Genomic DNA, 25111 nt, shown 5'->3' with positions numbered 1-25111 from the left:
TCCCAGCATCCTTTTACATTAACATCCTCATTTTACGTACAGAGGCTTGGGAGATAAATTTGGCTGAGACCCACACTGGGGAGCTCTTTTTTGGAGCTTGTGCTTTTGGTAAAGCGCTGCAGGTGTGAGTCGTTGGCTCTCTTTGCTCTGCTCACTTGACTGAAAGAATCCCTTTTCATTTTGATTATTAAAATTCTATATACTTTTAAATACCAGGAATATTTATTCATTTTTACTCCTACACTAGCCTTCATCTCATCTTCTCCACATGACCCATCATTTCTTTTGTCCTAGTCCCTTCTACTGGTAGAGCTCAGGAACCCATCATTTAGCTCTGAAGCCATGTCAGTATTGATTCTTATGGAGAAGGCTCCTACAGTCCGCTTCATCACTTCTTATTCTGTCTGCTCTAACATTTTGGACTTTTCACTGGAACACTTACTGTGCAGAATGCCCTGTGCTGGGTAAGGCTACAGATAGAGCTAAAATGAAACCTTCATCCTCACAGAAAACACTGTACTAATCACTTTACTGGTGTTATCTCACTTGATCATGAGAAAACAAATATAGTCTATGAATTAAAAGGAAGAAGATTCTCACCAAGTGGAGGTCAAGGGACTAGGAAGAGAATATCAAAGGCTTCCTGAAAAGAGAAAGACTAGATCTAGGCATTAATAGACAAGTATGAGTTCATTAGCAAACATGAGGGAATATTCCTGTTAGAGAGGCAAACCTAATCAGGGACACAGAGGCTTGATAGTATGTTGTATGGTCACAGATAAAGATTAATTCAATTATATACATTCAGTGCATGTGTGTCGGTACCATGCAAGGTGCCAGACATACCTTTCAGATCTATGGGAAAGAAAATAATTTAAGACCAAGGAAGATAGAGATTACAAAATGTAAAATGAATAATTTTGATTACATTAAATTAAAAAAAGTTTTGTACAAACAAAACCAATGTAACCAAAATTTAGAAGGGAAGCAACAATTGGGAAAAAATTTATATAACAAAAACCTCTGACAAAGGTCTAATTTCTCAAACTTATAAGGATCTAAATCAATTGTACAAAAGTCATTCCCCAGTTGATAAATGGGCAAAGGACATGAATAGGCAGTTTTCAGATAAAGAAATCAAAACTATCAATAAGCATATGAAAAAGTGTTCTAAATCTCTTATAATTAGAGAAATGGAAATTAAAACAACTCTGAGGTACTACCTCATACTTAACATTGTTCAACATGACAGCAAAAGAAAGTAATAGGAAAGGAATGTGGCAAAATTGGGACACTAATGTATTGCTGGTAGAATTGTGAATTGATCCAACCATTCTGGAAGGCAATTTGGGAATATCCCCAAAGGGCTTTAAAAGACTGCCTGCCCTTTGATCCAGCCATACCACTGTTGGGTTTGTACTACAAATAATAAGGAAAAATACTTATACAAAAATATTGATATTCATACTCTTTTTGGTGGCAAAAAATTGGAAAATGAGGGGATGCCCTTCGATTGGGGAATGGCTGAACAAATTGTGGTATCTGATGGTGATGGAATACTATTGTGCTGAAAGGAACAATGAACTAGAGCAATTCTATGTGAACTGGAAAGACCTCCAGGAACTTATGCAGAGTGAAAGGAGAAGAACCAGGAGAACATTGTACACAGAGACTGATATACTGTGGTACAATCGAATGTAATGGGCATCTCTACTAGCAGCAGTGCAATGACCCATGACAATGCAGAGGAATTTATGATAAAGAACACTATCCACATTCAGAGGAAGAACTTTGGGAGTAGAAACACAGAAGAAAAACATTTGAGTGATCACATGGTTCTAGGGGATATGATTGAGGATTTTGACTTTAAATGATCACTCTATTGCAAATATTAATAGGAAAATAGGTTTCGAACAATGATACATATAAAACCTAGTGGTATTGCTGGTTGGCTCTGGGAGGGGTAAGGAGGAAGGGAGGAAAAGAACATGAATCATGTAACCATGGAAAAGCATTCTAAATTAAATAAAAAATGAAAAATGAAAAAAAAGAATTGGACTATGTAAAAGCCATGATTTTTAAAAAAAGAGCCTAGATAGCATATTTCAAGAAATTATATGAGAAAACTACTGATATCCTAGAATCAGAGAATTAAAATAGAAATAATCCATTGATTACCTACTAAGAGATAACAAAATGAAAACTTCTAGGAATATAATAGCCAAATTCCAGAGTTTCCAAGTCAAGGAGAAAATTTTGCAAGCATTCAGAAAGAAATAATTTAAATGTCATGTAGCCATAATCAGAATCTCACAAGATTTAGTAGCTTCCATGTTAAAGTAACAGAGGGTTTGCAATATGCTATTCCTGAAGGCAAGAGTTGGGATTCAACCAACAATAATCTTCACATAAAACTGAGTATAATTATTGAGGGGGGTAAACAGATGTTTAATAAAACTGGGGACTTTCAAGCATTTCTGATGAAAAGACCAGACCTGAATAGAAAATATGACATTCAAAGACCCAAGAGAAGCATAAAAAGTTAATTATGAAAGAAAACTCCCAAGGGACTCAGAGTCAAGGTGTTTATATTCTTATATGGGAAGATAATACATATAACTCCTAAAAACTTTATCATTATTTGGACAGTTAGGAGACTATTAACGTTGGGCTCTATAAATGTAGTGAAGGGAGCACTATTGCAAGCTTCAGGTTCTTTGTGCAGTTGCCTTCAGAGTTAGCTCTGGGATCATAAGCTTTCAGTTCTTCCAAGGTGGAATGATCTAAGAACAGATGTTTTTAATATTCTCTCAGCCTCTAATCTGGTGAGTAACCACAAGTACTCTTTTCCACTTTGGTACTGTGACCAGGGTTCCCTGCTCACCTTTGGTCACAAGCTGGTGATTGCTAGTGCTTCTTCTCACCCTGAGACTGATACCCAGGATGCAACCTGGATCTCCATATGGGCAATACAACAAGAATCTTGTACCCAGAGTTAGCAAAGGGACCCCTCTAATAGAGGGAGACTACATAGACAGAAGGCATGGATGTGAGTTAGGATCATCTCAAAAAAAAAGTGCAAGAAACAGGAATGCAATGGGAGAAGGGAGATGTAGAATAGAGAAAATTATCTCACATAAATGATGCATATGAAGGAAAGCTTTTATAGTGGGAGATTTGGAAGGGGAATGCAGGCAATATTTGAATCTCACTCTCATCTGAATTGGTTCATAGAGGGAAGAATATATATACACATCCAGCTGAGAAATCTGTCTTACCCCCACAGGGAAATTGGGGGAGAAGTAGATAAGAGAAAGCAGAAAGGTATGATAAAAGGGAGGAAAAATTAAAGGAGGCAGTAGTCAGAAGCAAAACAGACTTTTAAGGAGGGGCAGGATAAAAAAAGAGGATTATCAGAGCAAAACAGGACAGAGGAAATACACAGCAGTCATAACTGAACATTAAAGGGATGAACTCACCCATAAAACATATGTGGATGTTGAAGGGATTAGAAACCAGAACCCAAAATTATACTGTTTATAAGAGACACACATGAAATATAAATACACACATAGAGTTGAAATAAGGAGTTAGAGCAGAATTTATTATGCTTCAGTTGAAGTTAAAAAGACTGTGGTAGCAATCATGATCTCAGACAAAACAAAAGCAAAAATAGATCTAATTAAAAAGATCAGGAAACTACATTTTGCTAAAAGTTATCATAGATAATGCAGTAATATCAAAGTTTTACAGCAAGTTTCTTGGATTGAGGCCTCATTTCTCAAATATATTGGAAACTGAGTCAACTTTATAAAAATAGGAATCATTTACCAATTGATAAATTGTCAAAGCATATCAACAGGTAGTTTTTAGAAGAAATTGAAGTTATCTATTGTCATATTAAAAATATTCTGGGGGCAGCTGTATAGCTCAGTGGATTGAAAGCCAGATCTAATGATGGGAGGTCCTAGGTTCAAATATGACCTCAGACACTTCCTAGCTGTGTGATCCTGGGCAAGTCACTTAACCCCCATTGCTTAGCCCTTAGTCTCCATCAGTTCTCTCTCTGGAGGCAGATGGCGTTTTTCTTTATAAGTCTGAGATTTTCTTGGATCACTGTATTGCTGAGAATAACTAGGTCATTCACAATTGTTGATTGAAAAATATTGCTGTTACTGTGAACAATGTTTCTTTGGTTTGAGTCACTTTATTTTGCATCAGTTTATGTAAGTCCAGATATCTTTTCCGAAATCTTCCTGCTCACTGTTTCTTAAAGCATGATAGTCTTCCACTCATTATATAACACAACTTAGTCATTCTCCAAGAGTTTCCCATTCTTTGCCACCACAAAAAGAGCTGCAATAAAAATTTCCCCAGTTTTCTGCTTTCCTTCTACTCTTGGCTGCATTGGTTTTGTCTGTGCAAAACTTTTTAAATTTAATACGATCAAAATTATCCATTTTGTATCCTATAATGCTCTCTCTCTTCTTCCCTTATCCATAGATTAGACAAACCTAGATAGATAAGCTAGTCTATGCTCCCCTGGTCCAATCATTCTTCAGAATAATTTGGAACTATGTCCAAAGAGCTATAAAACTATTATAAAACTTTGAATCAGCAATATCATTTCTAGGACTGTACCCCAAAGTGATCAAAGGAAAAGGACTTGTATGCACAAAAATATGTATAGCAATTCTTTTGGGGGTAAAGAATTAGAAATTGAGGGGATGCCCATCAATTGTGGAATGACTGACCAAGTTTCAGCATATGACTGATGAAATACTGTTGAGCTATAAGAAATGATCAGGAGGGTGGTTTAAAAAAAAAAAAACATGGGAAAACCTTTATGAACTGATGCAAAGTGAGAAGAGTTGAACCAAGATATCATTGTGTGCAAGAAAATCAACATTGTAATAATGATGAACTGTGAAAGACTTAGCATCTCTGATCAATATAGTGATTCAAAAGGAATTGTGATGAAAAATACTATTCACCTTCAAAGAGAGAACTTATGGAACTCAGTGCCAATTGAAATATGAATTTCTCACTTCATTTTTCTTTTTTGTGATGTGTCTAAAATGAAAATATGTTTTGTATGATTTCAAATGTATAATTGATATCATATTGCTTGCCTTCTCAATGGATGGAAGTGGGGCTGGAAAGAGAATTTGGAGTTCAGTTTTTTTAATAATGATGATATCAAATTATCATTTTAGGCTTTATTTTTCACTAACGTATGTTTCTAAGTCTTTTGTGTTAAGTATTTCTTGAATGGTGAAGGGAATAAATATCCAATAACTGAAACATTTTTTACACTGAATATCCCTCTAGGTTTTCTGTTTAGTTCTTTTGAGGGAACTCTAGAAATGAGCTAAATGTATGCTGTTGTAGAGACTTTTTTCCAGAGTTTTACTCTGATGTGAGAGCATAATGCCTAAAAAGAAGCCTCTTTTGGGAAGGGCTGTCCTCAGCCCAGAGATCACAAACAAACCTGATGATAACTTGGGAGTGACTAAAACAGTTATGATATACTTAATTCATTGAAATTAACTAAAAAGAAATTAAGCAAATCTATTGATTGTATTGATTTTCAGTATTAAGCTACAAATAAAACATTTAAAGCAGGGGTTATTAACCGAGGGTCTATCAAATGTTTTAAAATATTTTGATAACTGTTTCAATATAGTTTTTTTGTAATCCTTTCTGTTCTAGTTTACAATTAAAAATATTAATCTGAGATAAATAATTTAAAAACTTTTTCCCCATAGGCTTTATGAGAGTGCCAAAGAAGGCCATGACACCCCCCAAAATTTTAGATAAAAAGTTGGGGGCAGTGAGGTGGTTCAGTGGATTGAGAGTCAGGTCTAGAAATGGGAGGTCCTAGGTTCAAATCTAGCCTCAGACACTTCCCACCTGGGTGACCTAGGCAAGTCACTTAACCCCCATTGCCTAGCCCTTACTGCCTCAGAACCAAGACACATTAATGATTCTAAGACAGAAGGTAAGTGTTAAAAAAAAAAAAGTCAAAAAGTATTTTTCCCATTGGAAAATCCCTGCCAAGTTGACTTTACATTTTTGTGTCTGTATATATGCTTTATCTCTTCACTCCCCTCACCAGTAAAACATAAAATTTGTGTATACACAAATCTTGAGGGTAAGGACCACCTATTCTTTTGTCCTTGTATCCATAGTATCCAGCACATGGTAAATGCTTAACAAATATTTAGTAAGTAGAATTTCGTTTGATACCTCTCTTTACAGTCTGCCTTAACTCCTCTCTGACAAGCCTCTTTGGTCAATTAATAAAATTAGAATTAGGAAGGAAGGGGCAAGAAAGGTTTAACTCCAATTAGCCAGATGCTTCTACTCCCTCATCTTGCCCCATCTCTTGGGCAGAGTTGGAAACATCTTCCAGATTTCTCTCTTTGCTTCCCATTTTTAGAAAAAAGTCATTAGATTTTTAAAATCCCTTATCAAAGCATAGTCTAAAAAAACTTACTATCACAACTAAATAACATTGCTGTCAGCCTCCTAGCATATAAGAAACACTCTTCTTAAAAGTCAGGAGACTTGTTTCCAAGTCAGACACTTTATTAGTTGTATTATGTCAAGTATGTTGCTTAAGGTCTCTGAGCCTCTGTTTTTTTGTCTGTGAAATGAAGACAGCAAAATTTATTCTACCTCCCTCACTGATTGATGAGGAAAGGCAGTTTCTAGAGCTTAAAACCATATATAAATATGTTCATTAATTTTGAAAAGGGAAAATGTTTGGGGAAAATGATCTACTTCCTCTCAGCCTTTCCCTATTAGTTCCCTGACCACTTCCACTTCACCTGTTGTCCCTCAAATACCTTTTCTCCATTCTCAGGGAGCCTGACACTTTCCACTTCATTCCAAAGAATATTAAGATGCCAAAGAACTGGAAAAAATACTAGAGTCTGCCGAATCCAATTCTCACTTTAAACAAGAGGAAAAAGCAAGTCCCCCAAAATAGAAAAAGATTTCCCCATAGTGACAATGATTTTACAACAGAACCACCCTCGAAGCCACAACTGATGACTTTCTGCTTCTCTCTCTTCCTCCTTCTCACTAACAGATGTTACCTCTCAATACCCAGACCCTTCAGTCTTTGCACTGAGAATGCCCGACAACCATCCGCTCACCTGAAGACTTCCCAGGGAGAACTCCGAAAATAAAAGTGTGATGGCCAAAAAGGACATAGACTAACGAGGGTTCTCTGAGGATCACTTGAGGACACACTGAACTCTTGTTCTGGGGCCCTTCTAATTTATAGCCTTCCTGCCTATACTCCCTTAGTGTTTCGCTCAGACACCTGTGGCTAATTCCATTATTAATGTTAGAAGCTGAAGAGACTACACCTGGATTTCCTTTCCTTATACTGACTAATCAATATTAACCTATTTAGTTGACATTTCCTTCACCATTCAATGGTTTGGGTCCATAGGGGCTTGCTAATCCCACAGGCACTAATTAAGGGAGATGAAGGGAATGAATTGGTGGAATAAATCTACCAGATGCCTGGTGGTTCTTAGGGGAAGATGACAAACTTGTGGAGATAAAGGTATGACCAGCCAATCACCATGTTTCTGAGAGTCTCCTACAGGCTTGGTTCTGTGCAGGGTAAAATGAGGTAAAGGAGGAAGAGTTTAAAAATATTTCTAAGGATCTTATAGGTAGAGGTGCCAGATGCCAAAGGGAAAAAAAGATTGCTTTGCATATATTTAAATATGTCTGAGGACAAACGATGAAACATGCCACTCATCTCTAGGTAAAGAGGTAATAGACCCAGTGCATTTTGAGATTTTTAAGATATGTCCAGGGCTGGAATTTTTTTTTGTGTGATTATGCATATTTGTCACAAAGGTTTTATTTTTCTTTCTTTGCCAGTGGTAGAGTATAGGAATAGAAGGGCCCTTCCTCAAAATAATAAATAGTATTTATTTAAAACCATCAGCAAGGGGGCAGCTGGGTGGCTCAGTGGATTGAGAGCCAGACCTAGAGATGGGAGGTCTTGGGTTCAAATGTGGCCTCAGACACTTCCTAGCTGGGTGACCCTGGGCAAGTCACTTAACCCCCATTGCCTAGCCCTTACCACTCTTCTGCCTTGGAACCAATACACAGTAGTGATTCTAAGATGGAAGGTGAGAGTTAAAAAAAATAAAACCACCAGCAAGTATCATCTGTAATGAGGATAAATTAGAAACCTTCCCAATGAGATCAGGAGTGAAACAAGGATACCCATCATCACCTCTATTATTTAACATTGTACTAGAAATACTAGCCATAGCAATCAAAGAAGAAAAAGAAATTGAAGGTATTAAAAATGCAACGAGGAGACCAACCTATCACTCTTTGCAGATTAAAGAATCCTAGAGAATCAACTAAAAAGCTAGTAGAAATAATTAATAATTTCTTTGTCAATAGTGGGCTGAGTTGGGGAGGGCAGGTCAAGTGAGGAAAGAAGGATGACAAGGAGAAAAGGAGAGATTTTTGTTGATAATTTTCTTTGAAGAGAAAAAGGAGGCAGAGTCCCTAAATTTTTCTCAAGATGTTTCTCATGCTTTAGCTATGGCAATCCTTTTCAGACAAACTCAGCACCTGCTTATTAAGATCCTAGAACGTGCAAGATTCTCATGACAAGACTTCCTAAGACCTGTCGTCATTGGCAAATAACATGTCACAGTCTGTCTAATCCATTAGATCTGGCCATTAAGTGGCCACTTAATGACCACTTTGGAGAGGGCAATTTCAATTGAATGATTAGGTTTGAATCCAAATTACAAAGTGGGGGAAGAAGGGGAGAAGAAATGGAAACATAGTATAGACAGCTTTCTTGAAGAGTTTAGACTAAAAGAGGAAGAAAATATCAGACAATGAGTAGAGGGGATGGTCAAGATCAAGCAGATTCTGGAGAAGACTATGTGTGAATGGAGCTGGTAAATAAGGAGAGACTGAAGTTAAGAATGAACAAAATGATGGTGGGGTATCTTTTGGAGAAGATTAAAGAGATTGAGATGGAAGGTTCATAGAGAGGGACTTGCCCTTGGCAAGGAGAAAAGCTACCTTTTCAGAGTCAGGAATGAAAGAGGATGTAGGGAAGAAGTTTGAGGGCTGTGAGATGAGAAAAAAAGAAAAGGAACCTCTCATCCAGTAGCCTCAATTTTTTTGTTAACTAGGTAGCAAGTTCCTTAATCTGACAGTAACAGAAGGGGTGGGGTAGGAGGCTTGAGGAGGAATGAAGAGTATGGAATAGCCATGGTGCTGAGTGGGATAGCAAAATTATTAGGAAAAGTGCTGCAATGAGTTTCCAAATGAAATGACATAACTTAAATTTGAAATAGACCAAATCAATTCAATTTTATAATTTTCTTCAGTTCTATTTAAGCCACATCTGAATAGGAGTGAAGAAAGCAGCTGGTGGGAGTAATGCAGGATTGGGATTTGGAAGGTGATGTTAGATGACAGGGTATAAGGAATTCAATAGCAGAGAATAGGGTTGAGGGGCAATATATGGAAGGGAGGAAAGGTGATAGTCTGAGAAAGAAATGAGTGTTGGAGGACATGGAAGTTACAAAGAATAAGGTTAGGATTCATAAGGAATAGGGAAATAAAATTTCCTAAATTCCCTAAAAAATAGGGGAAAAAAGATTCTAATCATATAAAGGAATTTCAGAGTTTGTGAAAATTAAAGTAGAACTCATGTAGAGGATGGCAAGAATAAGGATACAACCAGCCTTGAGTGTAGGTGAGGGGAAATGGAGGAATAGCTCATGGTAACTGAAAAGTTGGGGTATTAAAGGATAATCTCTCCCTCTCTCCCTCTCTCCCTCTCTCCCTCTCTCTCAGAACTCATGTAGAGGATGGCAAGAATAAGGATACAACCAGCCTTGAGTGTAGGTGAGGGGAAATGGAGGAATAGCTCATGGTAACTGAAAAGTTGGGGTATTAAAGGATAATCTCTCTCTCTCTCTCTCTCTCTCTCTCTCTCTCTCTCTCTCTCTCTCTCTCTCTCTCTCTCTCTCTCTCCCTCTCCCTCTCCCTCTCCCTCTCCCTCTCCCTCTCCCTCTCCCTCTCCCTCTCCCTCTCCCTCTCCCTCTCCCTCTCCCTCTCCCTCTCCCTCTCCCCCTCCCCCCCTCTACCCCCCCCTCTCTCTCCCTCTCCCTCTCCCTCTCCCCCTCCCCCCCTCTACCCCCCCCTCTCTCTCCCTCTCCCTCTCCCTCCCTCCCTCCCCCCGAAGTGCATAGAGTACCAGGCCTGGAGTTAGGAAGATTCTTCTTGGTGAGTTCAAATCTGACTTCAGACAATTTATAGCTATGTAATCCTGGGCAAGTTACTTAAACCTTTTGTAGTGTATATGGGGTTGTTTAGGGAGGACAAGTACCTATGAGGGCTGGCTGAGCCCTTTTTGGGGCTGCTTATACACCTTTAACCCAACTCTTACTCTGGTTCCAAAAATCTATAGTATGTGCTGCAGTCACACCTTGCCTCAGGTAATTACTAGTTGTATGACTGTAGGCAAGTTACTTAACCTTGTTTGCCTCAGTTCCTTATTTTTAAAATGAGTTGGAGAAGGAAATGGCAATGACTTAGCAACAGATTCCCAATAGAACCCATCCATACCTTTTCTCAATTCCTTTCTTTACTTCTGTCCCTACTTCCCATCCTTTAACACAAAGTAGGGGCTCAGGGAGTGTATGTGGAGAGACTGGGAGTAGAGGGGGCTCTTAGAAAGTAATCAAATCAAGGGCAGGTAAAGCACAAAAGCTGTCCCCTTTCTGCCATGCTTCTTGACTGAGCCCCTGCCTGAAGTCAACTTTAGTACCCTGGAATAGCTAAGCCCTGAAGCCTTTCTATTTGGATCCCCTCCAACTATCCACTTACCTGATTTCTTCTCAAGCAATATTCCTGTGATATAGTATGATGGCCAGATAGTGCAGACTCATAACCAGGGTCATTTGGGGTATTGCTTTAAGATACACCAAATCCTGCTTGTGCTGGAACCCTCCTAATTTAGAACTTCTTAACTTGAGAACTCCACTATGATGTTACACCAAGGCACCTGTGTCCAACTCCATTGTTAACTATAGATGCTAAAGAGATTGTTGTGGTTGCTCAATTGATCAATAAATATCATGAAGTGCCCGCTATGTGCCAAGCACTGTACTAAGCCCTGGAGATATAAAAAAGGAAGACAGACCCTGCTCTCAAGGAGCTCACAATCTAATGGGGGAGACAAATAAATATTTACAAACAAGCAATAAATAAGATGGGAAATAATTGAGGGAGAAGGCACAAGAATTTAAGAGTAGTAGGCAAAGGCTTCCTATAAAAGGTAATATTTTAATTGGGATTTAAAGGAAGCCAATAGGTGGTATAATGGAGGGGGTGAAATGGACTCCCCCATCACTTAATTCAGGATTAGAGTGTGATAGAGATGGAATGGAGCTAAAAGGTAGAGGGAGAAGATAGATTGTTTCTCTCCTCTCTCTAGTAAAACCCACACAGACTGCCTTCAGATTCACAGACTATAATTCCTTTGGAGACTGGGTTGAAGTAAAATCCAGGACTGAACTGCTGCTTCTTCTTCCTTGGGGAGGAAGTATAGTTCTCCTCCCCAAAGCTTCAGGTTCCTCTCTCTAAATATTATGAGCAGGCACTTGATCTATAGAAACAGCTATTTATTCTTGAGGAACACACAAAAAGTAGGGTAAGTGAGATTGTGATAAGGCAATGGGAAAGTGGGAAATAGGAAGTCCCTAAAGAGTAACAATTGAGCCCCTTCTCCCCAAATCCTGCAGGGTCAGGCTTAGCCTGCTTGACTCTTTGGGGTCAATTGTGAAAGCTGTCCTGACTTCTGTCCTAATTATGTTATGACGTTCAAGGACTGCTTTAGAGGGTTAGAGAGGAAATCTTCCTGGGTGGATAACTTTATATCAAAGTCCTATCCACTCCTGTTGTCTTCCACTGGATTCAGGGGGTCTGGATTCACAGAAGGATGATTAAATCTCAGAAGTTCTCTCAGACTACCCTCTCTGGAGGACTCCCCAAAGAGAAGTGAGTTAACTACTTGGATCTTCTCACTTCCTCTGTTCCTTCTCCAGAATTCTCTGTCCTTCCTGACCTTCCCCCGCTTGAGGTGGTCTTCCAGTGTGATGAATCTGCTTTCCTCTGTTACAGTGGAGATGAGGCAAGGGAGCATCCTAGGCATGGAGGACAGACAGAGAATACCCAGAGTTGAAAGATGGAGTGTCTGGATCATGAAATAGCCAAGAGGCCAGTGTCACTGAATTGAACTGTATCTGTTGGAGAGTAAGACTAGAAAGGTTGGTGGGGGCTTTGTTATAAAGAGTTTTGGATGCCAAACAGGATTTTGTGATTAATCTTGGAAACAATAAGAAGCTACTAGAGTTTATTGAGTAGGAGTGGTTGAACCTCTGCTGTAGGAAAATCCCTTTGATGGATGAATGGAGGATAGATTGAAGTGGAGAGATTTGATGCAGGAAGACACACCACAAGAAGACACACTCCAACAACAAAAGGTTGTGAGAGCCTGCATTGGAGTGGTGGCTGTGTCAGAAGAGAGATGTTACACAGGCATAATGAACAGGCCTTGACAACAGATTGGTTATGGGGAGTGAAACATAATGAGGAGCCAAGATTTCAAGCCAGAAGAACTGGGAGGATAGTTATTGCCTTCTGTAATAACAGTAGGAGAAGGGAGAGAGTTTAGGGAAATAAAGTTAGTTCCGTTTTGGATATATTGAGTTGAATGTCTATTGGACATCCAGTTCAAATGTCTGAAAGGCAGTTGGAGAACATCCTAGAGGTTAGGGCAGGACAGGCAGATTTGAGAAGTATAAGGATAATGGTGGTAATTAACCGGGAAGCTGATGAGATTACTAAGTGAAGTAGTATATAGGGAAAAGAAGAGGTCCCAGAACAGAAGCTTGTGGGCATTTATGGGCAGAAGCCGTAACTCGAATGAGCATCCAACAAAGGAAACTGAGACAAGTAGTCGAATATGTAGGAATACCAATCATTTAAATGTTATAAACTCTCTTTTATTGCTGTGTTCATATAGTTCTTGTATCTTAGTAGGTAGATTCTCAAGAATTTTATGTATTCTGTAATAATCTTAAATGGAATTTCTCTTTCTATCTCTTCCCACTGGATTCAATTGTTATATATAGAAATGCTGATGCTTTATGTGGCTTTGCTTTATATTCTGAAATTTGACTTAAGTTTCATTTGTTCCAATTATTTTTATAGTTTTCTTTAGGATTCTCTGTTTTCATGATATCATCATTAAAAAGCACTAATTTTTTTCTTCTTTCCCCGTGGTTATGCCTTTAATTTCTTTTTCTCATCTCATTACAATAATTAGCATTATTGGTACTATATCAAATTGTTTCATATGAAAGATAAAATGCCTGAGGAAACAAAGATTCAGTCTTCCAAGCATACCAATTTGTTAAGTAATACATGGCAATTCCCCAACAAATCAAGACTAGACCTCCTCAGTTTAGGACTGGACCCTGAATACAAGATAAGACAGATTTTGTTATATATTAAAAATAATCAAAGAAGACCAAATAATTTAAAGGAAACAATACAACATTAATTTAACTTGATTTCTAATTGGATGAAGGGATGAAGGGACTTTCCAAATTGGGAGGGGTAGAGTAGAACTTGTACAATACCGACTTCAGAAAAAGAGATGTCTCACTCCACCCAAGTGTCTATAAACAACCAAAGGAACATGGAAATGATTTCTGATTGACCAATATAGGACCAGTTTTCAGATAAACACATGGGTTGCTTGAGATATATAATTTGGAGAAAACTCCTTGCATCAGTCCTAGGATTAGACTGGATCTGTCTTAGTTAATGGTCTCTAAGCAGCAGATAGAGATATAGGGCTAGGTCTTTATAATACAATATGGTTTTCTCCTGATTCCCACAAATTGAATTATGTTTTCTCAGAAGACAGACTGGACTAGATTAATAAATGAATTGAAAGGGAATTGAACTAGTTCCAGAATGGAATCATTAGAGCTGTGATGGCAAACTTATGACACGTGTGTCAGCACTGAGACATGTAATCATCTTCGATGATACGTGGCTGCATGAGGGTTCAGCATGCCTTGGGGCCCTCCTGTGGAGCTGTGTGCCTACAGCCATGGCTGTGGCCATGGCCATGTCCTGGCCTGGCAGGTGGGGGGGGGGGGTTGCTCCATGAGCTGGCCACGGGGACAAAGGGCTGGTGAACAGCAGGCGGCAGTCGTAGGGCTCCTGCGGGGACAGGGAGGAAGAGTAAGCGTGCAGAAGGAGCGTGTGTGGGCAGGCACGCTGGCAGGCAGTAGCTGCTGCTCTTGAGGTGTCCCTGGGCCAGCCAACTGGGGCTTACTTGGGCCGGGGCCAGTGGAAGACTGGGTAGGGCTTCAGCCCACTTGCAATGGAGGAGTGCCTGGAATCGATTACCAGACACTTTTAGCACCCTGATAAATATAGCAATGGCTTTAATCACAATTTTCCCTCTACTTTTGTGAGACCTTATTCTCAGCATTAAATAATATCAAAACCAATGAAAGAAACAGATTGACAGATGAAGTTAGTAGCGCTTGCTTGGGCTTGAAGTGTACAAATACCAGCCTTCAATTGAAGATTTAGCCAATGAAATTCAGCAACAAAAAAGTCACTAATAGGCAGGTTAGTTAAAGAATTTTCCCCTTCCCTCTCACTTGTCTTAGTTCACAGCACCCCACACAAGTTAAATAATATCAAGACCAACAAAAGAAACTAACTGACAGATGAACAAAGAAGTCACTAAGCAGGTAAGTTAAATAATTAGTTTTTGGTTTATTAAATACAGTTATATATTACAATTATACATTTTTGTTATTTAAACTATAAACATTGCTAAATTGTTTTTTTTTCTCAAAGTGACATACCACCCAAGTTATGTTTGTTTTTTTGGTGAATTTTGACATACCAAGCTGAAAAGATTGCCCATTACTGAGATAGTCAATGTAGTTCACTCAATTACCACAATTAATCACTTGCTTTCTTAATCTCCTTGAGTCTCTCAATTTTCTTCTTTTGATTCATGGGAGAGTGAACAGACAGACCACTCCTCCCATGAATTAGTTATCTGTAAGTCAAATCTACAAAATTTTTTGGATATTCAGAATCAGAATCAGGTTACAGGTTAAACTACTTAGATGACTTATACTGAACTAATTATAGAAGGGGAAGATTTATATGTCACCAAGGTAAACAAGAAAACTTAAAACACCATGAAACATGTGTACAAAAATATTTGTAGCTGCACTCTTTGTGGTGGCAAAAAATGGAAAATGAGGGGGTGTTCACTGATTGGGGAATGGCTGAACAAATTATGGTATCTGTTGGTGATGGAATACTATTGTGCTAAAAGGAATAATGAACTGGAGGGATTCCATGTGAACTTGAATGACCTCCAGGAAGTGATGCAGAATGAAAGGAGCAGAACCAGGAGAACATTATACACAGAGACTGATACACTTTGGTACAATTGAATGTAATGGACTTCTTTCCTAGCAGCAATGCAATGATCCAGGACAATTTGGTGGGACTTATCAAAAAGAACACTATCCACATCCAGAAAAAGGACTGGGGGCGGGGTAGAAACAAAGAAGAAAAACAACTGCTTGATCACATGGTTTTATGGGGATATGATTGGGGATATAGATTCTAAACGATCACTCTATCGCAAATATTAATAATCTGAAAATGGGTCTTGATCAATGATACATGGAAAACTCAGTGGAATTGCTTGTTGGCTACGGGAGGGTGTGAGAGGAAGGGAAGGGAAGAGCAAGAATCATGTAACCATGGAAAAATATTCTAAATTAATTAAATAAACTTAAAAAATAAAAAAAAACAAATTTAAAAACTGTGCATTTGTGAGCAAAACAAAACACCATGAAACAAAGGCCAATGTAATACATAATGATTATCAATATTAACTAACATCAGGTTTCTTTGTATCCTAGTAACCCATTCCCAATATCCACTTATCAGCATATTTTGAATATAAAATATTTTATGCAGTTGCCTGGTCCCTGGATATCTTCTCTTGGACACTCTGGAATAGTTGTTAGTCTTAGGGAAGCTCTGAAGGGAACTCTGCTTCTCTTATTCCAAACTACATATAGAAATTCCTGGATAATTCTGCTAAAAATCTGCCAATAATAAGACAATACAATTTAGTAAATCTCTTAAATTTGATTTTTCAAGCCTTTAAAACTTCAGGGTATTTCAGTTTTTATATATTTATATATATATAATATATATTGCTGCTTTGATCTTTATCTAAACCTTATACCTGATATAAGAATTTTTTAAAAATTTCATGTGTCTAATTTGTAAAACGAATTCCTCTGTCTTCTAAAATTATTGTGTACTTTAAAGAGGGGAAATAATCTTACTTTCTTTACAATTATTTATATAATTTTTAATCCAATTTTGAGAACTTGTTACTAAAACATACTCAATGCCTAAATTTCCATGCAAAATACATTTAGAAGCCAATCATATATATGTGTATGTGTGTGTGTGTGTATGTGTGTGTGTGTGTGTGTGGTACTTAGAGAAAAAAATCTCATCCTGTTGCTTTCTCAAAATTCCATTTAATTAGAAAACTTTTACATCACATCTTTGTCTAATTCCTCTTTTAGGAGGATATTATTCCTATATTATAATTTGACCACAAATCAGATTAAAATTGTAAGATTTTTCACAATTGCATCCTATTATAATAACTCAGGGATGTTCCAGTACCAATTTATTAATAGATTTAGTATAGAACTTATAAAACTTCTACTGTTCACCCACCCTGTTTATAGAAATTTGCTATGAAAGGAAAAGGAGGGACATTGTTATAACAATGTCAAGACTCGTACCTCTAAGGGCACAAACTGATCTGACATTTACCATAACAGGGAAAATTTCCTTTCACTCTGTTTGGTACCAGGCACTAGTCATAACTTATAGCCAATGATGTAGTCACAAGGTATCAAAAGATGCAAGGATTAACCAGGTTAGGAAACTTTCTGTTCAGAAAGGAAATAGCACAATGAGGAAACTGAATAAAGTTCTCATATTGTGCCATTTTCTACTATTAGCTTTATAGAAATTCAGATAGTCATCCCTATTATAAAACTGAAAATTATAGAAAAATATAGTCCCAAGAGTTTTTACTTCAAATAGCAAAATTTTGCTAACCAAAATTTAGGGCTTGAATATTATTAATTTCTCATGTTTCCCTAACATTTACATTTCATTCATCATAAATTAAAATTAACCACTTTTGAAGTTCAAGACATACAACAAATATTTGATAGTTGACTCATTAAATGTATGGAAATTACATCTTTAAACTACCTTATACATTTTAATAATTTTTATAAGTGACAGCCAAAAATGTTCAAATTATAACTTGCTATTGTAGCATGTTTTAAAACAAAATATAGCCCATTAAATATTTATAGCTTTCAAAGATTTGTTTTAACTGCATTCTTTTAAGTCTCAATTTATAATGTAAGAACATCCAGATTTTTAAAAAGTTGTTTTTCTAACAGCTTACGATGGCCTGAAACAATAATACAACTGGGATATAATGGTCTCCCAAATTTCACAATATAAGATAATTTAGTGATATAATAACTTTATATACAATATCATGTATTTTATACATGAAACAAAACTTATAAGATGATATCAATTCAGCTGAATTAATTTCCAGATTTGGCATTTTATCCTAATCACATCTAAAATCCAACACAGAATTATCAAATATAGAGTAATTACATTCAATTAAAGAAATACTTATAATAATAGTCAACATTTATATAATGCTTACCATATGTCGGTCACTGTGTTAAACACTTACCAATCATTATATAATTTTGATCCTCAAAACAAATTCCAAGTTGTGCATGTTAAGGGCAATAGATCCACAGGACATCCACATCGAGATGTCAAGCAAGCAACTGATAATTAAGATAGTGTGTAGAAGCATTATCAATCAAGTGCTTATTAAGCTTGACATAATAGAGAGCTTTGGTGCCAGGAAGACCTAAGCACCATAAGGCCCCGGATTCCCCCCATTTCCAATTAGGAATGACAAGAACTTGAAAAATTAGGTGCACCAAATCCAGAAGGTGGTCTTTTGTAGGACCATTGTTGATGCCATCCCTTCCTCTTCCTCCTGCATCCTGTCATATTCAAATAGCAACTTCCATTTGAATTCTTGGATTGCTTCTACCCATCTCTAGTTTGGGGGTATCAGGCTTTATTCTACTCCTTGCAAATGAAATGAAAATGTACCAGATAAAGGCCTTTCACCTTTAACACTATTTAGTTGATCTGATTCTTTTGTGAAAGTCTCCTAGTCCCAAGACTACTAGAATGAACTGGAAAAAAATGTTTCTTTCCAAGTGAATTTTATGATGTTTAAGCTGTGACATCTGAGTGCAATTTTTTCAACACTTAGACACTGAAAGGACTTCTCATAAGATTTGAGTTTCTACTAAGCATTGGTGGTTCAGTTAGAATTCTTGCTTCCCTACTAAGAATTTTCCCATAAACATATACAGGATTTCTCCTCCGAAGGAACTTGTTAATGAAAAATGAGCTATGAGCTCTAATTTTTTTTTCCACATTCATAGGGTTTCTCTCCAGTATTAGTTCTCTCACCTAGAGTAAGACTTGAACTATAATTAAAGCCTCTTTCCATGTTCATTACACAGGAAGAATTTCTTCACAGGACATTTTACAACATAAAACAAGTTTGAATCACCAATAAAGCTTTCTTGACAAGCATTGTCAGAGAGTCTTTTTAGAACATATTATTTGAGTGAAAAAGAATTGACCTTTGAGTTAAGGTTTTTCCATAATTAATTCATTCATAACATTTCTCTCTAGCATATGTTTCCAACATACAGTACGTTGTGAACTCTCGCTATTGGCTTACCCATCTTCATTGTATTGTTAAAGTTTCTTTCCCATATGAATTTGATGAAATTAAATAAGGATTATTTTCCAAATGAAAGCTTTCCCAAAGTGATAAAACTGACACAGGTCCTCTCTAGAAAAACTTCTCTTATTTCACTAAGGTCTGACTCCCAACTAAAGATTTTTCCATATTCATTGGGCCCAAAATGTATGAAATGTGAAATCTGGCATAAAAAAGTTTGAATTTTATCCAAAGGTTTTCCAATATTTATTAGATAATCAGACTTCTCTCCAGCATGGATTCTTTAATGAAGAATAAGGTTTGATTTCCAATAGAAAATGTTACCACATTCACTATATTTGTGGAATTTCTCTTCAACATGAATTGCTTTATGTTAAGTAAGTTATTTTCCTCAAATTAAGACTTTCCCACATTCATTATATATATAAGATTTTATTCCAATGTGAATTTTCTAGCTTACTTGAAATTCTAAAATGTTAGTTAAGCCTAAAAGTTTTATCATATTCATGAATACATTTTCTTTTATAAATTATCTGATTCACTAAGTCTGATTCATATTTGAAATTTTTGCCACACATATCATATTTATTGGCTCTCTTTCCTAGCTTTCTCTTTTCCATCCATATCTTGATGATATGCAATAAATTCTTAATTCAAACTTATTTTTTCTCCAAATTCAACATATTCCTGGTTCCCTCTCATAAAGGGCTTCTCTACTGTTATTTATTTATCGACTGACTCATGAAAGATCTATTCCCAAAAGAGTGAATTGTGTGAGGAAATTGAGGAAGGACAGGTGGGGATATGAAATGGATTTCCATTTCCCCTGAGTCAAGACTTGATATATCACTTCATTGTTTAACTTCCCTCCCTAATCTCTATTCTCTGCCTTAACTTCCCTGAATTCTAGACAACACACTTCCTCCCCATTAGTCTGGACAATTTCTGGACAGCCAACCAAGCTCAAATCAATTCTGTGACAGAAACAACCCTCAAATCCAGATCTTCCTTCAACCTCTTGCTCTTTTCCAATGCATTCTTTCCTATGGTCTGTGGTAGAGCCCCGACAGCAAACCACTTTCAGTGCTGGTGGGTCTACCTGCCTCCAGTCGCTCCCAATTCCAATCCATCTTCCATTCTGCCACTTAAGTGACTTTCCTAAGGCACATCTCCAATCTTGTTAACCATACTCGATAAAATGAAGTGACTCCCCTTTGCCCCAGGAACAATGCAAAATCCTCTGGTATTCAAAGCTCTTCATAATCTAACCTAGTTGCCTTTTACTTTTCCAGTCTTCTTACACTTTTCTTCTCCATGTCCACTGATGTCAGTGGCCTTTTGGCGTTCTCTCTCGATGTCTTCACACGGAATGCTCTCTTTTTCTCTGACTACTGACCTTCATGACTTTCTTTTAAGTCCCAATTAAAATCTCACCTTTTAGAAGAAGCCTTCTCTAACCCTCTTAATTACAGTGCCCTCCCTCCTTTATTATTTCCTTTTTATTCTGTATATAGCTTGCTGTGTATATATTTGTTTACATGCTGTCTTCTCTATTAGATTGCAAACTGCTGGTAAGCACGAACTGCCTTTCGGTTTGTTGTTTGTTTAAACAGTTTTTGCTATCCCTAGTGCTTAGCATAGTTCCTGGCACAAAGTAGGTACTTAATAAGTGTTTGCTGATCATGATCTCAAAGCTCTAACATGCTGAACTTGTATATAATGCGTAGTTTTCTTTCCACAACACCCGCTGTTATTCAACGGAAGTGTCAAAAAGATGAAACTCGATCCAGTTTCCAATTTATGAGGAAACAGGAGAGACGATGGAGTTCTCCTGGGGTCACTTTGTGGGTCGGAGGCGAAGATGAGCCCAGACTTAAGGTCGCCTTAAGTCCAGCCAAGTCTGGGCGCCCTGTCACAAGAGAAGAAACAGAGGACGAAGACTGAGAAAACCAAGAGACCGGCAGAATAGGAAGTGAGTCCAGTCTTGGATAGGGACTTCCGGTCTAAAGAGTCTCGGAAGATCCGTGGTCTCTAAGGTGGTCACTCAACTTTCCCTCTCGCTCCCCACCAGCCCCCGCCGACGCGCTTTCGGGGAATCTCACCTGCACAGACTGGGGGCGGGAGCAAAAGGGGTTTGGATTGGGGCAGTAAATTTAATGTTTGCCCGAAGGGGTCGGGGAGGAGCCTCTTTCTCCCCGACTTCCGGTCGGATAATCTTTCATCTCGGCACTAGACTAGCTCAAGGAAAGGAGACCGGAAATGAGATCGTCCTGAGTTTCCCCTCTCGAATTTTACAGTGAATGGGAGTGTTCCAGGCCTTCTAGACCCATCCACACAGGTGGGCAACTAACAAGTGTGGGTGGCCCTTGCAGAGGAGAACCTGCCTGGCAAGGTCCTGGTTGATTTCCTTTGGTTCCAATTCTGTTAACTTGTTCTAACCATACTATTCATCCCAGAAGTTCTCCTAAGGCAGAATCTCAAATGTTCGTTATATACCTTCTTTCTCTCTACTCTCATCCACTACTAAAATCTAGACTATCTCCAACCACAACCTACACTGCCATTACTATTGGAAAAGGTGTGTCAACCTTATGACTTCATCCATCATCTGTATTTTTCCTACCTAACCTTCCTTGGCCATCTTCCATTAGAATGTAAGCTGCCTGAATATAGGATCTGGCTTCACATTTACATTTGTGTAATAGGTGACTGGGAATATAGACTATGTAGATCCAAGAGAGCAGACTAAGAAGAAAAAATGGGGGGATGGTCCAAATATTCTGGAAGGAAATGTGAAATTTTACTAAAAAAAGTCATTAAAGTGCATAACTTCATTACCCTTCAATACCAGACACATCCCACAAAGATATCAAAGTTAAAGGAAATGGACCATTGTTTTAAAAAACAATTATAACAGCCCTGTTTATGGTAGCAAAGAACTGGAAACTAAGAAGGTGCCTATTAATTGGGAAATGACTGAATAAATTATGATGTAGGGATAAAATGGAATATTATTACATTGCAGCAAGTTATTTTGGCTTACCTGACCAAAGTCTACCCCTCAAGATTCCAGGTTTCCCAGAGGAATTTTTAGGTATCTCTTTTTTTTTTTTAGCCCTTCCCTTCCCTCTTAGAATCAATGCTAGGTATTGGTTCCAAGGCAGAAGAGTGGTAAGGGCTAGGCAATGGGGGTTAAGTGACTTGCCCAGGGTCACACAGCTGGGAAGTGTCTGTGGCTAGATTTGAACTCAGGACCTCCCATCTCTAGGTCTGGCTCTCAATCCACTGAGCTACCCAGCTGCCCCCAGTATCTCTTTTCAACTGACGTCAGCTTGAGCCTCCACTGCTTTTGCTCACCCCATTGTTAGGAACCAGTAATTAGTATTTCAGTTCCATTTAACCAGTTAAAATTGATTAGCTTAAAACAACCCAGCTATTTATTTCAAAGATATTGCAAGAACAAGCAAGCAAAACTCACCCTCCTCGCAATATCTTAAGAGACCTACACTTCTCTATACTGCCTAAATTGGTAGGGGAGTGGGCTCAGAACCCATTTCAATTCCTACATAGCCATCATCCCTCCCAAGGTTATGTCCTTTATGTAGCATGCTTGCTAGATGAATAATTGGTAGTATTTAAATAGTACCTATGTACCAGGTGCTTTACAAACATCCCATTTGATCCTCATTGTGTGAAGAAGATGCTAGCTACAATGATCCCCATTTTATAATCAAGGAACCTGGGATAATCAGAGTAAGTGATATAAATGTCAGGTTGCACTTGAACTTACTTATTTAAGCCCTGGCACTCTGTCCACTGCACCAAGTAGGTAAATGTTGCCAACTAGGTGCATCCTTTTGTCTTGACCTATATGTAAAAAAAAATTATAGAATCTCTTTATTGGCAAAATAAATCTCTTTGGTGGCAAAGAACTGGAAAGAAAAGAAGTGACTATCACTTGGGAAGTGGCTGAGGAAATGATGATACATTAATGTTATGTAATACTATTCTGCTGTAAGAAATTATGAAAGAGGCAGTTTCAGAAAAACCTGGTAAGACTTTTAGAAATTGAAGTAGACCAACATAGGCAGAACTAGGACAGTTTATACAATAATAACACTGTAAAGACAAACAACTCTGAAAAACTTAAGAACTCCAAAACAGTTTACTGACTCACTAAAGTTATCCTACTCACAACCTGATGGAGAAGTGATGGATTCAGGAGACATTTTTTTGGACAAAACCAAAACAGGAGTATTTTGTGTGACTATGCCTATTTGTTAAAAGGTTTTCTCAGATCTTCTAATCCAGCCCTAATGTCTCTGCTGATCTTCAGTCTTGAATCTATTATACAACTCTGTAAGTCAACATCAACATCTTAAACTCAACATATACAAAATTAAATATCTTTTCCCACAAACCCTCCCCTTCCAAACTTCTCTATTAAAATGGAGGATATAACATCCTCCCAGTCTCTCAGGCTTGCAACCCAATCATCCTCAATTCCTTACTTTTCCTTACCCTCCCATATCCAACCTGTTGTCAAGACCTGTCAGTTTCATCTTCATAACATAGCTCAAATATGTCCTCTTTCCCCAGCCACCAGCCTAGTGCAGACTCAATTTCAAATAGCTCCTTTTATGTAGAACCTTTAACTCCTTCAACTGCTAATGCTCTTCCTCTAACTTCCAATTGCTTTGTATTTTTTCCCCACAGTTATATATAAGCATATTTTCCTAAGAGAATGTTAGCTCTTTTTAGGGCTTAGGCTGTTTAACTTTTTTGTCTTTGAAGCTTCAGTGCCTAGCATAGTTTCAGGTACTAAATGGACATTTAATGTATTCATTGACACAAAAAAGATAAAACTAAACCGTAATATGTTCTTTTAATATACTCAAATTATTTCCTGTATGAATTTTATATTAAATAATGATGCTTCTGATTCAGTCCAATTTAGTCATATATTTTATTTAATCTATGAGCACATCTCTAGCAGATAGTTTTAAATGTGAATTCTCTGATGTTTATTAAATTGTGAGCTCTGACTGAAAGCTTTCCCACATTCCTGATATTTATAGGCCTCCTCTGCAGTATGGAAATGCAGGTATTGAATGAGCATTGAGCTCTGACTAAAGGCTTTCCCACATCCACATTTGCAGAGTCTCTCTCCAATGTGACCTCTCAGATGTAGAATAAGGTTCTGACTAAAGGCTTTACCACAATCATCACATCCATAGGATTTCTCTCCAATATGAAATCTCTCATGTTAAATAAACTCTGAGCTCCAACTAAACCCTTTTCCACATTCATTACACTTATACAGTTTCTCTTCAGGATGGATTCACTGGTGCTAAATAAGGTTTGCTTTCTGACTGAAGCTTTTCCAATATTCATTACTTGTAGGGTTTCTCTCCTGTGTGAATCCTTTGATGATAAAAAAAGTAGTGAATTCTAAAAGCTTTAATATATTTGTTTCGTTTATAGGGTTTCTCTCCACCATGAGTTAACTGATGTTAAATTGTGAGTTCAGACAGAAAGCTTTGCCACATTTACCACATCCATATGGCTTTTCTCCAGTATGAATGATCTGATGTGCTGAGCTCCAAATGAAGCATTTCCCTTGTTCCTTACATTTATATGGGTTTTCTATACTGTGAGTTCTCTGGTGTACGATAAGGTGTGAGCTCTCACTAAATGTGACCACACTGATCACACCCATAGGGTTTTTCTCCAGTGTGAATGATCGATGCTTAAGGAGACTGGCTCTCTGACTAAAGGCTTTACTACATTCATTACATTTATAGGGTTTTTCTTCAGTATGAATCCTCTGATATTGAACTTTGTCTGAAGCTTTTCCCACATTCATCCCACATTTATAAAGAATATGTATAATGTGAATTCCCTGACATAGCATATATTTTATATTCAGTTTTAAGGTTTTATTACATTTATTATAACTATAGGGTTTCTTTCCAGTATGAAATCTTTAATCCTGAAAGTGGTTTGAATTGCATTTGAAGCTTTTGCTACAGGTATCACATTTGTGGGTCTAATCTCTTATATTCTTTCCCT

General features: G+C 37.6%; 1 protein-coding gene across 1 annotated transcript in view; it reads right to left on the bottom strand.

Annotated features, from left to right (window-relative positions):
* Window positions 1-24905, bottom strand: part of LOC107651925 (leucine-rich repeat-containing protein 14-like) — a 35273-nt gene extending 10368 nt beyond the window's left edge. The window contains exons 1-5 of the mRNA XM_016432062.2: window positions 24593-24905; window positions 20881-20948; window positions 14197-14313; window positions 12103-12221; window positions 7164-7333 (exon numbers count right to left, since the gene is read on the bottom strand). Coding sequence (XP_016287548.2) covers window positions 7164-7333; window positions 12103-12221; window positions 14197-14313; window positions 20881-20948; window positions 24593-24905 — 787 coding nt within the window. The remainder of the gene's footprint in view (window positions 1-7163; window positions 7334-12102; window positions 12222-14196; window positions 14314-20880; window positions 20949-24592) is intronic.
* Between the last annotated feature and the right edge of the window lie 206 nt (window positions 24906-25111).

Source organism: Monodelphis domestica, chromosome 3 (assembly GCF_027887165.1).
Source record: "Monodelphis domestica isolate mMonDom1 chromosome 3, mMonDom1.pri, whole genome shotgun sequence".
Classification (NCBI taxonomy): Eukaryota; Metazoa; Chordata; class Mammalia; order Didelphimorphia; family Didelphidae; genus Monodelphis; species Monodelphis domestica.
The sequence above is the reverse complement of the archived record's forward strand: the minus strand, read 5'-3'. Positions and strand labels throughout refer to the sequence as shown.